The sequence below is a fragment of the Otolemur garnettii genome, unplaced genomic scaffold (assembly GCF_000181295.1).
Source record: "Otolemur garnettii isolate 467f Iridium unplaced genomic scaffold, OtoGar3 scaffold00198, whole genome shotgun sequence".
Classification (NCBI taxonomy): Eukaryota; Metazoa; Chordata; class Mammalia; order Primates; family Galagidae; genus Otolemur; species Otolemur garnettii.
The window spans coordinates 354,253-368,252 of NW_003852593.1; the positions used below are offsets into that span (position 1 = coordinate 354,253).

General features: G+C 58.1%; 1 protein-coding gene across 2 annotated transcripts; it reads right to left on the reverse strand.

Moving 5' to 3' along the window:
* Positions 1-12: 12 nt before the first annotated feature.
* Positions 13-13,968, reverse strand: DGKQ (diacylglycerol kinase theta). Of its 2 annotated transcripts, XM_003801111.3 has the most exons (23): positions 13,665-13,968; positions 10,857-10,936; positions 8,985-9,084; positions 8,672-8,757; positions 8,460-8,588; positions 8,077-8,230; positions 7,916-7,990; positions 7,669-7,769; positions 7,371-7,597; positions 7,202-7,292; positions 7,036-7,090; positions 6,778-6,839; positions 6,275-6,425; positions 5,823-5,861; positions 5,545-5,660; positions 3,777-3,928; positions 3,398-3,546; positions 3,079-3,257; positions 2,617-2,717; positions 2,313-2,459; positions 2,105-2,216; positions 1,865-2,017; positions 13-1,567 (listed from the first exon to the last, which is right to left on the reverse strand). In XM_003801111.3, exons 1-23 carry the CDS (start codon positions 13,927-13,929, stop codon positions 1,466-1,468), a joined length of 2,826 nt encoding a protein of 941 aa, XP_003801159.1. In that variant the 5' UTR covers positions 13,930-13,968; the 3' UTR covers positions 13-1,465. The 2 variants fall into 2 exon arrangements, with proteins under 2 accessions (XP_003801159.1, XP_023363456.1); XM_023507688.1 differs by lacking the exons at positions 10,857-10,936; positions 13,665-13,968 and adding an exon at positions 9,377-9,446.
* Between the last annotated feature and the right edge of the window lie 32 nt (positions 13,969-14,000).

Sequence of the window (14,000 nt, forward strand, 5' to 3'; positions counted from 1 at the left end):
ATGCATTTTCACACATTTACTCACCTACTTCCCAACAGACACATTGCCAGGCCAGGTATCAAAAGCGCTCTCCTCTCCCCACCCCTCCTCCAACAGTGGTCAAGTATGCAGACACAGGAGGCATGCAGGACAGCAGTGCCCAGACTGTATTTATCCCTTAACATAATTTACTGCTATGTTCAGGTAGTGATAAGTGACACATGGAAGGGCTTCTACCCCACAGACACAGACCCTATCTGGGCAAACACAGGACAAGTCATCTCAACAACACAGAGACAGTAACTACACCGTTACACACTAGTTTTAAGATGATAATCACGAGTGACAGCAGACACAAGGAATGTGCGTGCTGAGGCGCAGGGGCCATCATGATCGCTCATCTGAGCAGTTTTGGCAAAAGTGGGGGTGGGGGTAGCAGCAAGGCCCCCAGGAGGCCAAAACAGGCCCTCCTTGAGGTGAAGGCTGATGTGCCCACAAGTAAATGGGGAGCCTTAGTTTGACTGGTCAGACTCCTATAGTCAGAAGTATAAAATGTGCCCCCAAACCCTTGGGCAGAGGGCACACGTGCAACTGTCTTACTCAAGCAGGGCCACCAGTCAGCATGTGCACCCTGGCCAGCAGCACTGGCAGAAGAGTGTACTAACATGGGAGGCTGACTATTGGCAGGAAGGGGTCCCAGTGCTCCCTGCCCCCCCCTCCACAGCACCAGAGGCTACTCACTTCCATAAAGTTCTCTGATCTGCCCAGTGCTAAAAGGGGGACACCCAGGGCCCAGTCCACACTTCTGCTGCATGGGCAGCACCAAACCCACCCAGCCTTGGGCAGCAGAGGCTCCCATCCCCCACCACAGGGCCCCAGGAAAGGGTGGCCTGGCTCACCCTAACCCCTACACTGAGGGCCTACAGTGAGGCCAGGAGACCAGGGCCACTGCCGTCCCTCCAGGCAGACAATGATATGGGAACAGCCTACACCTCCTGCAGGGGATAGTAAGAGTACAGCAGCTGGTACCATCTCCACCTATTGGACATGGCATACCCAGAGTCTTAGCTGTGAAGGTCCATCCAGGGGCACAGCCTGAAGAGCACAAAATGAGTTCAGACTGACCCAAACAGCTGTACAAGCTCTGTCCAGCTGGTGCTGGGAGGTGGGGAGGAAGAAGGGTGGCCTGGGGCCCCATCATGCCTTCCCAAGGTCCTGCAACAGGGCAGAGAGCTGCCCAGCCACACACACCCTGGTCACATGACCTAGTCCCAAACAGAAAGGGAAACAGCTACCACCCACCCAGCAGTTTCCATATGACACTAGATGAGAGAGAGGGCTGGAAACGTCCTGGGACCCAGGAAGATACTGTAGCCAAGTCCATCACTGGCCAGCCACTACTGACTCCGGCGCAGAGCTGTGCCCAGAGGAACTGATGAGGATGGCGGTGCTGATGCTCCCACTGGCCCTGCCACCTCAGCCACCACTACTTGGGGTCACCCTCAGGGGTAGCTGTGGCATCCACTCGGGCATCCCTAGAGGTCCCGGCCTTTCTGGGCTTCTGCTTGGCTTTCCGCAACATGTGGACCTGTCCCAAGGCAGGAGTCAGGAGCCAGGCTAATGTAGCAGGTCACACCCAGGTGTACTGCCAGGCCCCCAACCCTGGGATCCAGGCTCTGAATAGGAAGGACCAGGCAAAGCTGCCCTGACTGGTACCCCAGCATTGGGCATCCTCTACCATGCCCTCTTCCCCCCATGAGGCTGACAGGGTTTTGTTCCCACTGAGTGGCAGCTGCCTCACTGGCCTCTTGGCTTCCTGGGCTCAGGGAAGACCCAGGCCCCACCCAAGGAAACCACTGCCCATCCCCATCCCCACCTGCTGTACCTTTGGGCCAGCAGCCGAGATAATCATGTTCCCAGGGGCCTGAACCCAGGGCTCCCCATCCACCTGCACAGGGATGGCCTTGAGAAGTGTGACCCGAAAGTAGGAGCCCTGGGCGATGCGGATTCCAGAGCGCAGCCCACCCTGGACCTGGCCCTGCCATAGGAGAGGTGAGGTGCTCAGCAGAGCCATGAGCACTACTACCTGGGCCACCCCACCCCCATGCCTGGCTGGCCAGCTCACCATGTGGACAACACCTGTGACGCCCACCACCTCCAGCAGCCCGTCGTCCATGCGCGGCTTCTCGAACCTCGTGTCACTATCCGAACCCCACAGGTCGGCTCCTGAGCCCCAGCTGCCATGGTAGGGGGAGCACAGAGGTGAGGCACGGGCTGCCAGGGGCCACAGGCCATAGCACAGCCCCAGGAACCCCAGGAGTTGCTGCCCATACCTGGGAATGTTGATAAAGATGAGGCCCTCAATGCTGGGCAGAGGCACTTCCTGCTGCCCCACCTGCAGCCGGATCTCCCTGTGCAGGCCGCGTGCCTGGCTGATCTTCTGCAGCCCAACGCGCACATACACGCCCTTGTTATGGAACCTGCAGAGAGGAGGGCCCACTCCACCATCACCTGCATGAGGCAGTCCCCGGCTCTGGCCCCTCCCAGCCTGTCCCTGCTGGCAAATCCCCAGGAAGTATGTGATCACCATGTGGTAGGCCCACATTGCCCAGGCGGCTGTTCCTGGCACTTGGGTACCTGCTGGTGAACTTGCCAGGCTCCTCATTCCGGGCCTGGTGGAAGTCCAGGCTCAGCTCTGCATCAATGCCAATGCCACAGTAGTTGCTCATCTGTACAATCTGGGGACAGGCGTTATCTCCCAGGATCTGCAGCCCACCAGGCACTCCTGAGCTCCCCCAAGGTGGATCCAGCCTCCTCACCCCATACCGAACTCTTACATGGGCCCAAGTAGCATGGGCCCAAGTTGCAGCTTCTGGGGCCAGCAGCCCTGGGCATGGCCTCCATAAGCTAGGCACTCCTAGCACAGTGCCCCGTCCCCCACCCTCCTGGACACACTCTGTACCTCAACAGCTGCATTTACAAAGAGGATGGGGCTGGCCCCTGCAGCACATGGCTAGGAGGAGGACAAGCACCTAGACATACAGCAGTCACACACAAGAGCCTAGCAGATGCCCAGCCCACACCACACCACCCTGATACCTTAGGGGGCTCTGCGTCTATTACACCATTCTCTGCACTGCCATCCTGGTGAGCGTCCAGCAAGATGGTCCAGCGGTCCATGAGCACAGCGTCAGCCTCATCCACGGACACCAGCACTGAGAAGGGGTCCTCCCCACTGTAGCCAGCCCCCCAGCGGAGGACTCGGCCTAGGTCGTTTCCTGGAATGCAAGCAAGACAGTACATCTCCACATCTAGCCCCACCTATAGGGCAGAGACACCACCCCAGGTCTCAGGTGGGACTTGGTGCAGGAAAGAAAAAACCCTAGGGCCCAACCCTCAGCTCAGTGGCTCAGCACACCTGTGCCCAGTGGCAAGATGGCCACAGAAGGTTCCGGGCAGGCCAGATGGTGCCGTGTTTCCTCCAGGGCAGCCAGCACCCAGCCCACAGTGCCGTCCCCACCACATACCAGCACTCGGAAGCAGGGCACCTGGGAGAACAGGTGGAACCTGGCAGGAGGGAGACAGGGAGTATCCCTCACCAGCCACCTCATGCCCATCACTCCTGGCTACTTCCTTTTCAAATGCATGGCTCCAGCTTGTGGAGGACTCCAGCAGAATCTCACAGAAGTTTCGGGACCAAGGAAGGACCAAGGGAGGTGCAGCAGCTCCCACACCCGGTCCACCCCAGCCACTCAGTGCAGAACCACAGTGGGCACTGCCTTGGATACAAAACTCACCCAGGAAGAGGACCCACACTGGTCAGCTCAAAAACCTGGTGAGGGTTCAGCAGCTTCCGGAAGCTACAGAGCAGGTCCCGGCCCTTGAGGCCTCCACTCTTGGGATTCACGAACACAAGGAGAGGACAGCTGTCTGGGGGCAGCTCTGAGTGCTGACAGACAAAGGTTGGGTGAGAACAGGGACCCACAATCAGGCATCCCCCTGGTTTCCCCCCAGGTTTCCAGCCTGGGCCCAGCCCCTCCTAGGGAAGGCATGGCTGCACCTCACACCCGAGGCCTCACTGGAAGCTGGTAGGGCGGCACTGAGACCAGCTGGGGCATTCCAAGCAAAAAGGCCTGGCCCTTCCTGCTGTGCCACACGGGAACAGACCACATCCCCCACCTGGCCCTCACAGCATAGCCCAGGCTGGAAACCCACGTAGGGCCCTGCCCACCAAGCAGCCAGACCAAGGCCTGTCCCTCAAGGGGTCCCCGGTGTGCCCCTTTAGAGAACAGCAGCTCCTAGGCTCCCACCCATCTACATAGCAGCCAGAAAAAGCTGCTCAGTCCATGGGTGGCCAAATGTCTCCCCAAAGCCAAAAGATAGAGCCCAACTTCCTACACACTACTACAAGAAACAGCACCCAGGGGTCTAAACACAGTGGGCCTAGGGCTGGGCTGGGTGATGGACAGATAGGCTGGTGCGGACAAAGGGTGGGTGTGGCACACGGCTGGGCCATGGCTTGGGGCAAGGACACACTCAGGCCATGTGACCCACTGGACAGGCAGAGCCCCCTGTGGTCACCACTTACCCACTCACCCCAGGGCAGGCAGCTGACAGGAGAGAGAAAGTGTATGTTGGCCCCACACCCAGCTCTGCCCATGGAGTATACAAGGCTGGGGCCGGGGCTGATGGCCAACCTGTCCTGACCTGGGCGGGCAGGTGTGAAGGGCCAGATACAAAGAGCTAGAAGGCTTCACCTACCATAGTTATAGACTACCACACTCATTCTGCACTTTCTGCTTAAATTGGACTGGGGTCAGGGCCCAGGGATCAAAGGTCAGGATTGAGTAGAGCAAAGCAGTTGCAGACCCCTGGTGGAACCAGGTAGGGGTGGGGACTTAGGACCACAGAGGCTCCTCTGGGAATACCAGGTACAGGGATTCCAGGCTCCAGTCCCAACTGCTCTAAACCACATTTTGCCCACAGGTGGTACCCTCTACCCCGAGGCTGCTGCACACCCCTCCCAGGTACTACCAGGCCTTAAAGGCAGTGTCCTGTCAGGGCGCTCTACCTACTGCCAGGATTATAGTGGGGGGCTCTAGGCAAGGGGCAGGGGCCACAAGTCCTCCCAGGGGCAATGCTATGCCTGAGAGGAGGGGGCTAGTGAGATGATTACACATGGTCCTTAGGCAGCCCCAATGGGCCCAGTATATTCTGTGGGGCTGATAGCTGTGTCCTGTAGTTGTCCCAACTAGGTAGAGGCCTCAGAGTTCAAGGGACAGCTGGCCCCACAATGCTCTGAGATGCAGACTTTACCTACTGGGTGCCAAGACAAGTGCTAACTCTCTGGCCTTGGGCCCCATGAAATACAATGGGCAGCAGTGTCCTTCCTGGGCTGTCCTGAGGTATGAACACGGCAGCACTGACTGGCCCAAGGAGCCCGAGGGAACAATGCCAGGCCACAGTGTACATCTGGCCATGGGAACTGCGCATCTGAAGACCTGGGCTTTTCTCCGACAGCCCCCTGGTGTGTTTGAAAAGCCAGCCCAGGAACCGCTCACTCACCAGCACATCTGGGAGCACCAGTGCGGTCAATGCCCGGCCCTGCACAGCCGTGTCCCTGACCAGCATGTACAGCCGCTCAGCCTCTGCGAAGCAGGCAACATCCAGCACTACTGCACCTGTGGCAAGGCCCAAGTCTCAGATGAGGCCTGCCCTGTGCACGGCTGAGACACCTCCCCAGCACACAGCTCCCTGAGGCAAAGGTTAGGTGCTCAAGAGGGCAGGGCTTTTCCACCTAACTGCAGGAATGACCTTTGGTCACACGTGACCACAACACTCACCTTGGGAGGAGTAGACGTGACTCACGGACACCACGGTGGCTGCAAAGGCAGGATGCAGTCAGGGTGGCATGTGGTGAAGGGCACACAGTGCTGAGGCCTGGAGGCAAGGCCTCCTCCCTCTGGGGTCTGACCTCCCCCCATATTGTGCGCCAGCCCTTCTGACCACCTGGTTCTAGGGTGACTTCACATACCCAGCTACAGGATTCCCTACCCCCGGAAGTCACAGGGCCCACCCAGGGAGAGAGACAGAAGCCAGGTCTATAGGAAAAGGCCAAAAAGGGTGTGAGACGCAGCAGCCCCTCAGAGGAGGACATGCAGGATAGGCCTGGAGGTAAGGACAGCACCCAGATGGTGTGTGGCAAGCCAGGAGCCTCAGCACTGTGGTCCCCACTGCTTGCCGTCAGCCCCCTGTCCCCTACCAGCTAGCCCCTGGCCAACCGCAGCAGTCACACCTTTGGTGGCCACAGCTTCATGCAGCAGGTCACTGTACTCCTGGGAAGACAAGCCAGGAGGCAGACCACCAACAAACAGGGTGATTCGAGGAACCGGAGTTCTGTTCTCTGCCACGTAGAACCGTGTCTGGCTCACCTGCCGCAAGGAGGTCTGGGGGGGAGGCAGGTGCTAAGTGGGTAGGGACAGCTCCCCCAGCACCAGGCTCTCTGCCACCTCACCCACAAAAGGAGTCACTGAGAAGATTCCCCAGAGCTGAGCCAAGATGAAAAGAGGAAAGGAGGCCAGGAGGCTTCCTTCTTGTGGATAAGCCCATCTATTCCCCATAGGAAACTCAGAAGGGTCTGTGGTTCAACAGCCCACCCTGCTGGAACAGGTTACTTGTTGGCCGGGAGAGTCAGCTAGCCAGGGCTGAGTCTATCCCTGGGGGAGATACTGCTCTTGGTGGGTAGAGGTCATGGCTATGGGCCAATAGGTGCTTGGGGCTGTATCCATACCCACTGACCTGCCGGATGTCCCAAAGCCGGTTGAGCAGGAGCTCTTCATCTGCCAGCACTGTCCGCTGGACTGCAGGGGCCAGGGCATAGCCCATCAGCACTGGGCTCCTGGCCCAGCTCTGCAGATGGCTGCCCCACCCCCATCCCTGTGTCCCCAGAACACGTATAGACACAGGGTAGAATTGTCAGGACAGGGTCTGCCTTCGACGTCTTAGGAGCCACCCTGAAGGAGCCCCTGAGGCAGCAGGTCCAGGATGCCCACTCACCCTGCCGGCTGCCCATGAGCACCTCCACCAGATGGAAGCTCTGAGGACCCTCAGCCTGTGGGCACAGAAGGCAGGCCATTAGGCCTGGGTAAGTGACGGGTTGCCACACTAGGCCTACTGGGCAGTGGCCCTGTCTGCCCAGCACGGGCGGACCCAGGATACACACCTGGCGACCAAGCAGCGGCAGGGCCTCCAGTACCACCTTCCTGGCTGTGCTCTGCGGTGTCACACACAGGGACACGTAGGCCATACCCATCCTGTGGGTGCCAGGAGTCAGGCACCAGACTCCCCCACACTCCCACCCACCTGGCAGACCCAGGCCCAGCCAGTCTCACTTGAACCAGCCAGGGTAGATCTTCAGGACTTCCTGGGCTTGGGGCAGAGCACGGATGACCCAGGCCTCTGGCACAGTCTCACAAGACCCTGGGCCTTTCACGCCCTCCTCCTCTTCCAAGATCCCAGCCTTGGCCCAAGCCAGGGCATTACCAGCCTGAGAGGGCAGCGGGTGTAGCTCCAGGCTGTCAGGGTCTTCAAGGATGTAGTAGGCCCGCAGCGCAGCCTCCTGCAGAGGGTGGCCAGTATGGAGGCTGCAGTGGTACCCTAGCTCCTGCCCTAGCCCAGGACCTCCCTTACCAGCACCTCCTCCCTGGGGGCCAGGCGGGAGATGGTGATGACTCGGAACTGGTTTCTCCTCACTGCATCATCACCATCAAAGATCTTCAATGTCTGCTTGCCTGGGTGGGGAAACGTGTGTGAAACCCAGGGTTGGGGGATGGGGCTAGGGTGGGTGGGGGACAGGGCAGGGATGGATGGGGGACGGGGCAGAGGTGGGTGGGGGACGGGGCAAGGGTAGGTGCGGGACAGGGCAGGGGCCACTTACTGGACTCTGGAGGTGCCAGCGTCTCTCTGCCTGGGCCTGCAGCAGCACCTCCATCTGCACTACTATCCCCGTTGCCTACAGATGGGCACATGCACTCCTCACTCCTCACACAGTGCCCGCTGCCCACAGCACATGGCTTGCCCAAGGTCCCCATGCCTCACCGAGCTCTGGGGCCATCATCTCAGTGATGTGGAAGCACTGCATCTTGCTGAAGTTGCGGGACAACAGGCGCACACATGCTGGGGGCAGGACCAGGGAGCGCAGGCGCCCAAAGGTGCACTCAGGAGCAAGCACCGAGGAACAGACCGAGTGGGCCTAGGGGTATAGGCTTGAGCCCAGGTGGAGCACCCACGCAGAGACAGGGCTAATGGCTCTGCACCCCACTTTGATAGTACATTGGGGCTATGTCCCATGCCAGAGTGGGACAGAGACCCTTCTCCCTGGTCCCCTCCCCCAGGGACTAGGTAACCTCTCCTGCCTCGGCACCTGCACTCCTCACCACTCCTGTCCCCTCCCACCATCCCACTCTCCACCAGGAGCCCACCTGGACCCCACACCACTCGCAGCGCAGGCCAGCCAGCACCTCCGAGGAGCTGCATGTCTTCCTGCAGACCTCACAGCGTGCTCCGGAAGACAAGTTCCCCTCCCGCCAGTGGTGGTGATGATGCACGTCCTGGAAAGAGGAGACAGTCAGCAGTTGGGCTGGTGGCTGCACCCCCAGGCTGGCACTTAGCGCCCTGACACCCACACACTCACATGATCCTGGTGTCCATCCTGGTGACACTGGCGGCAGTCACTGCAGGCGAAGGGCACACAGTCGGGGTGAAGGTACAGCTCACACACTGGGGGGCAGGCAGGGTTAGTGGCCTCTTGCCCACTATGGCCCCCTATACCCTTTGGCCTCTTTGCTCCACTGGTCCTTGCCCCTAGCTCCCAGCATGTGGCCACAGCCCCTAGGCCAGCCCTAACCCTAATAAGGTGTGAGTTGGAAAAGGGTATGGGTTGCCTGGGGCAGCAGAGACCAGGACCCTGTGTCAGGTGGGAGAGGCAGGTAGGCTCCAGAGGATACCTTCACAGCGGAATGCAGGTGCCTCCAGGCCCTTGCGACAGACAGCACAGAACTTGCGCTTGTAGATGCCCCGGGGGCCAAAGCAGTGAGCCACAGGGACCTGGCAGGAGCAAAGGGCAGCTTTACCTCACTGGCCCACATATCCACCTAACCAGGCATCCTCAAACTATGGCCCAGGGGCCAGATGTAGCCTGCCTAGAACATTTATCTGGCCCGCTGGGTGTTTTTGCCATCACTGCCTGTCCTGCTTAGCAGCTGACTCATCCCAGGGCCCACAGTCTGGCCCTCTAATGGTCTGAGGGACAGTGAACTGGCCCCCTGTTTAAAAAATTTGAGGACCCCTGACCTAAACACTCCATGACTGCCCATGCCAACACCCCTTCCCTCCGCACCTGGGTCATCCTGCCACTCAAGCCTCTGCTGGAGACTCCTCATGACTGGTCTAGGAGGCCCCAGCAGCAGTCACAGCCACAGCCACAGCCTTGGGGCTGCCAGACAGGACAATTAAAAACTGAGGAGAAGGCTCTGTGATGTCTATCTAGTCCTGTTTTTTTGGCAGGGAGGGCACCTGTCATCTCCACTGCATGTGTCTCCTCAGGTTCAAAGGCTCTCAATGCACCACCAGGACCCCCCAGGCTATAATGTGTGTGTTGGGGGGGGTTCTGCCTATCCATGAGAAGAGACAGCAAAAGGGCTCAAGTCTTCTTCATTCCTGACTCTTGTCTTTACCCCCCAAATCCCAAAATATGTACAACAGAAAAATATCAGAATGATAACTGGGGACTTGCCAGAATGGTGGGTGATGGTTATTTTGTTAAGTAACTATATTTCTAAATTTTCCATCATGCATATATTTGAGAGACATATTCCTATTTTTTAATTTAGTAAAATATACAAAATAAATCATTAAAATCAACTTTAGATCGTGAGGGACCACTCACGGTGGTCCCAAGGATGCAGCACCCAAGGATGCTGGCTACCACCAGGAGCTAGCGTCCTCAGGCTTTTCTGCACTCAGCCTGGTAATCAAGTTGCTCCCAAACCTGGGATCAAACAACAGTGGGAAAAGCCACAGGCAGAGCACCTGTGCAGCAGTAGGTGCACCTGTGGGTCTTGCCCTCACTGCCTACTCACAGCCAGCACCAACCACTGCACCCTGGGCACAGTACATCAAGGAATCTGCAGAGGGCAAGGCTCAGGGATGAGGAATTACCACGGCCCACACAACAGGACCCACACCGCAAGCCCTTCCCTACATGCCACTGCCTTCACCAACCTCACAGGGAAGGGAAGTGCCCTGTGCCCTGCAGGGACCCAGGCCAGTCATCCCCTTGCCCAGCCCAGAGCCCTGAAGGACGTTGATGGCCAAGACTCCAAAGTTTACTGTTACTGTCTGTTCTAACTTGCTCTCTGGAGATCCATGTAAACTCACTGCATCTGTGAGAAATGATGGAGCTCTTTCACATCCTTGGCTCAGTTCCCCCCAGTGGTGGCATCGTGCAAAAGTAGCATCACAGCCACAGTGCTGACAGGCAGTGAAGACACAGAAACCTCCATCCTTCTCTCCACTGCTCTTTCATAGCCACAGCCACTTCCTTATCTAGTTATATTTCCAGAACATTTTATATCATGCAGATCCCCTTTGGGATCGGCTTTTCTCAGCACAGCCCCCTAGAGGCCCATCCATGGCTCTAGGTATGTGAACAGCTGATTCCTTTTAATACTGAGCAGTTTTCCAACCCTTCCGTTTTAACCACAAGTATAATGAAAGTCTGACAGCAGGAAGACAGCCTGGGTTTCAGTGCCTCTGCTCCTCGAGGGCCAACAGCCCCCACCCTCCCGGCAGATGTAGCACCCCCACTCCACACTCACCCGGACCAGGCTGGGTGCGACGCTGGTGCATGGGGTCTTCACATGCTTCAGACACTTCTCATGGGACATGAAGTTGCAGACTATGGGAACAGGAGTCTGTAAGTGGGTCCCATCCCACCCAAGAAGGCCAGCAGGACCACTCAGCCAATTCTCACCAACCCATTAGGCAGTCCCAGGCACTGTGCTCCTCCAAGTTCCCCTCCCTCATCTGAGAAACTGTGGCCTGGGTGGCTCTAACTGTCCTGACTGCAGCCCCACCCCTCTTACACAGGCTAAGCTGTCCTTCTTCCTCTGCAGTCTTGGAGCTCACAAGATGGGCAGGGGGCCTTGCAAGCTCCTGCATCTCTGTAGGAGACTGGCTCCCCCAGGGACACTCTTCCCTCACTCCACCCAAACTGTGCTATACGCTGCACCTGAGATCCAACGCCACCAGAGGCAGGCAGGCGAGCCAGCCAAGTGAGGGCTCAAGATAGCAGGAGGTGGACAGCCTAGGGGCCCCCCCCATGGCAGGGAACATTGTGCATTTGCTGTGTGCAAGGGGCCCAGGGCAGCACTCAGGAGGGCCAAGAAGGCAGCAAACTGCACACCCAACTCCAGCTTCCCATAGGCACTCAGCTAGGAGACACAGAGTTAGGGAGGGGTCTGGACCCCATAAGGTAGGGATAACAGGAAGGCTGAGGCTGCAGTGGCTAGGAGTGGGCAGGACACATCTATCAAGACAGCCATCGGTGAAGACTGACCACGGAGCCTTGAGGCAGCCTGGTCTGGGGACAGGCAGCTCTTCCAAAAGGCCCTCAGTTGCAGTGCACCCCCCTCCCTGCCGTGGCCCCAAACACCCCAGTCCCTAGAAGAGGCTGCACAAAAGTTCTTCATGGGCTGTTCTAGAGAAAAACTTCCGGAATGCTGGTTCAAGGAGAGAAATAGGGAGAAAGGACAATAGCTGCAGGGACAGCAACCGCAGCAAACACTGACCAGCCTCCCCCTCAGCCCATAGCCCTGCCAGGACCTTCCCAGGCATCCTGCCAGCCTCATTCAGTGAGCTGCTTTGTCCCAGGAGGATGCTCAGGGCTACAGAGCCCCACCTGCAAAGGGTCACACCCATGAAAGGGACCGGGAGTCTACTCTCAGACTATTTTCTATACCTTTTACCCTGTGTGTCAAATCCAATCATTTATCCCAGTGATTTTCAACTGGTGTGCACAAAAATTTTTAAAGATCATTAATTGTTTTGAAAGAAGTTCAAAGGATAGTATTTTTTTAAACTCCCTTATTGATCAACATAATTTAAGTATGCCATGGAAGTTTAATTATAAATTTAACTGTACTGTGAGATTAAAAAAAAAAGGTTGATAAGTAATGGTCTAGCCTCAGAGCTGGAGCTGATTCAGGCTTCACCTGCACATCTGCCTCAGGGGACTCCCTGGCACTCCTGGGTGGCAGGGCAATGCAAGGTCTATGATCCCACAAAAAACTAGATCACACATGGGCGTCACCTGTAGCTCAGTGAGTAGGGCGCCGGCCCCATATACCGAGGGAGGCAGGTTCAAACCTGGCTGGGCCGAACTGCAACCAAAAAATAGCCAGCAACCAAAAAATAGCCGGCGTTGTGGCAGGCGCCTGTAGTCTCAGCTACTCGGGAGAATGAAGCAAGAGAATCGCTTAAGCCTGGAAGTTGGAGGTTGCTGTGAGCTGTGACGCCTCAGCACTCTACTAAGGGCAATAAAGTGAGACTCTGTCTCTACAAAAAAAAAAAGAAACCCGATCACATCATGCCAGTGGTGTAGGCCACCTCGTGCAGCCCAGGGTGTCAGAGGGACTGTGTCATGTCCACCGCAAAAACATTCCTTTTGTGTGAGAGGCCCAGCCTCCTCTACAGGCTCTGGCTGTCCCCAAAGGCCTGCCTCCTTAGCACCCCCCTATTTCTCACCACAGGCCAGGACAGTTGGTGTCCAGCATCCTTAGGATCCACACAAACACCTGACCCTGTCCCAGCCTCCTTCCACAGAAGCTATTCTATGGTCTCCAGGGCCCACCTGCTTATAGGATAGAGGACCAGAAAAGAGCCAGCTTCAGGGGGTGCCCATAGCTCAGTGGTTAGGGCACTGGCCACAGGCGCCAGGGCTGGTGGGTTTGAACCTGGCCCATGCCTGCTAAACAAACAAAAACAAACAAACAAACAAACAAATCATAGTGGCAGGTGCCTGTAGTTCCAGCTACTAGGGAGGCTGAGGCAAGACAACTGATTGAGCCCAAGAGTTTGAGGTTGCTGTTGAGCTATGACGCAACAGCACTCGACCAAGAGTGACAAAGTGAGACTCCGTCAAAAAAAAAAAAAAAAAAAAAGCGCCAACCCTGGAAGCACCAGGGAGCCTAGAGGGGAGGGTCACCCTCACCCCAGCCCTGTCTCCTAAGCAGCTGAGGTGCCGCACCTGGGAAACCAGGCCAGTCCTGCGTGGCCACAACTGCTACCCTAGGCGCCAGGAGAGGTCAGCTGGCTTCAGCCACCGCAACTGTCCCCAGCACACCCTGCCACATACAGCCCCCGAATTCCAATCGCAACCCTGAATGGGGCACAAGCTCCCACCTCTGAAAGAGCTGCACCCTCTCAGGGCCAGCAGGAGGTGAGGCCTGTCCTGGAAAGGCCGTCGCCGGCAGAGCGGAGCTCAGGGTGAGGGGCGCGCTCCGAGGTGGGAGAACCCGGATCATGGGTTAGGGTCGGAGTCAGGGAACCGGACCCCGGCGTGCGCGGTTGCGCGCGTCCTGGGCTAAGCCCGCCCCGCCTCGGAAGGACTCCGGCCGGGAGCTCACCGTCGCACAGGAAGCCGGCCAGCCCCCAGATGAAGTCCGAGCAGAGGTGGCAGAAGGTGGGCTTGGTGAGCGTTACCTTCCGGAAGCTGTGCCCCTGCCAAGCCGCGGGACCCGGGGGTCTGACGCCCGCACGCTCCGGCCCCGACCCCAACCCTAGGCGCGTGCGGCCTCCGCCGCCCAGTACTGGGCTACAGACCGGGCTTCTGGGCCTCTGGGCGCCGTCGCCCAGCCAGGGGCGGGCCCCGGACTCAGCCGCCGCCGCCATCCCAGCTGGAGCCGCCCGAGCCCGAGCGAGCGCGCTGGAGGCAACAGACGCCGCAACTGCTCTGCCTGGAC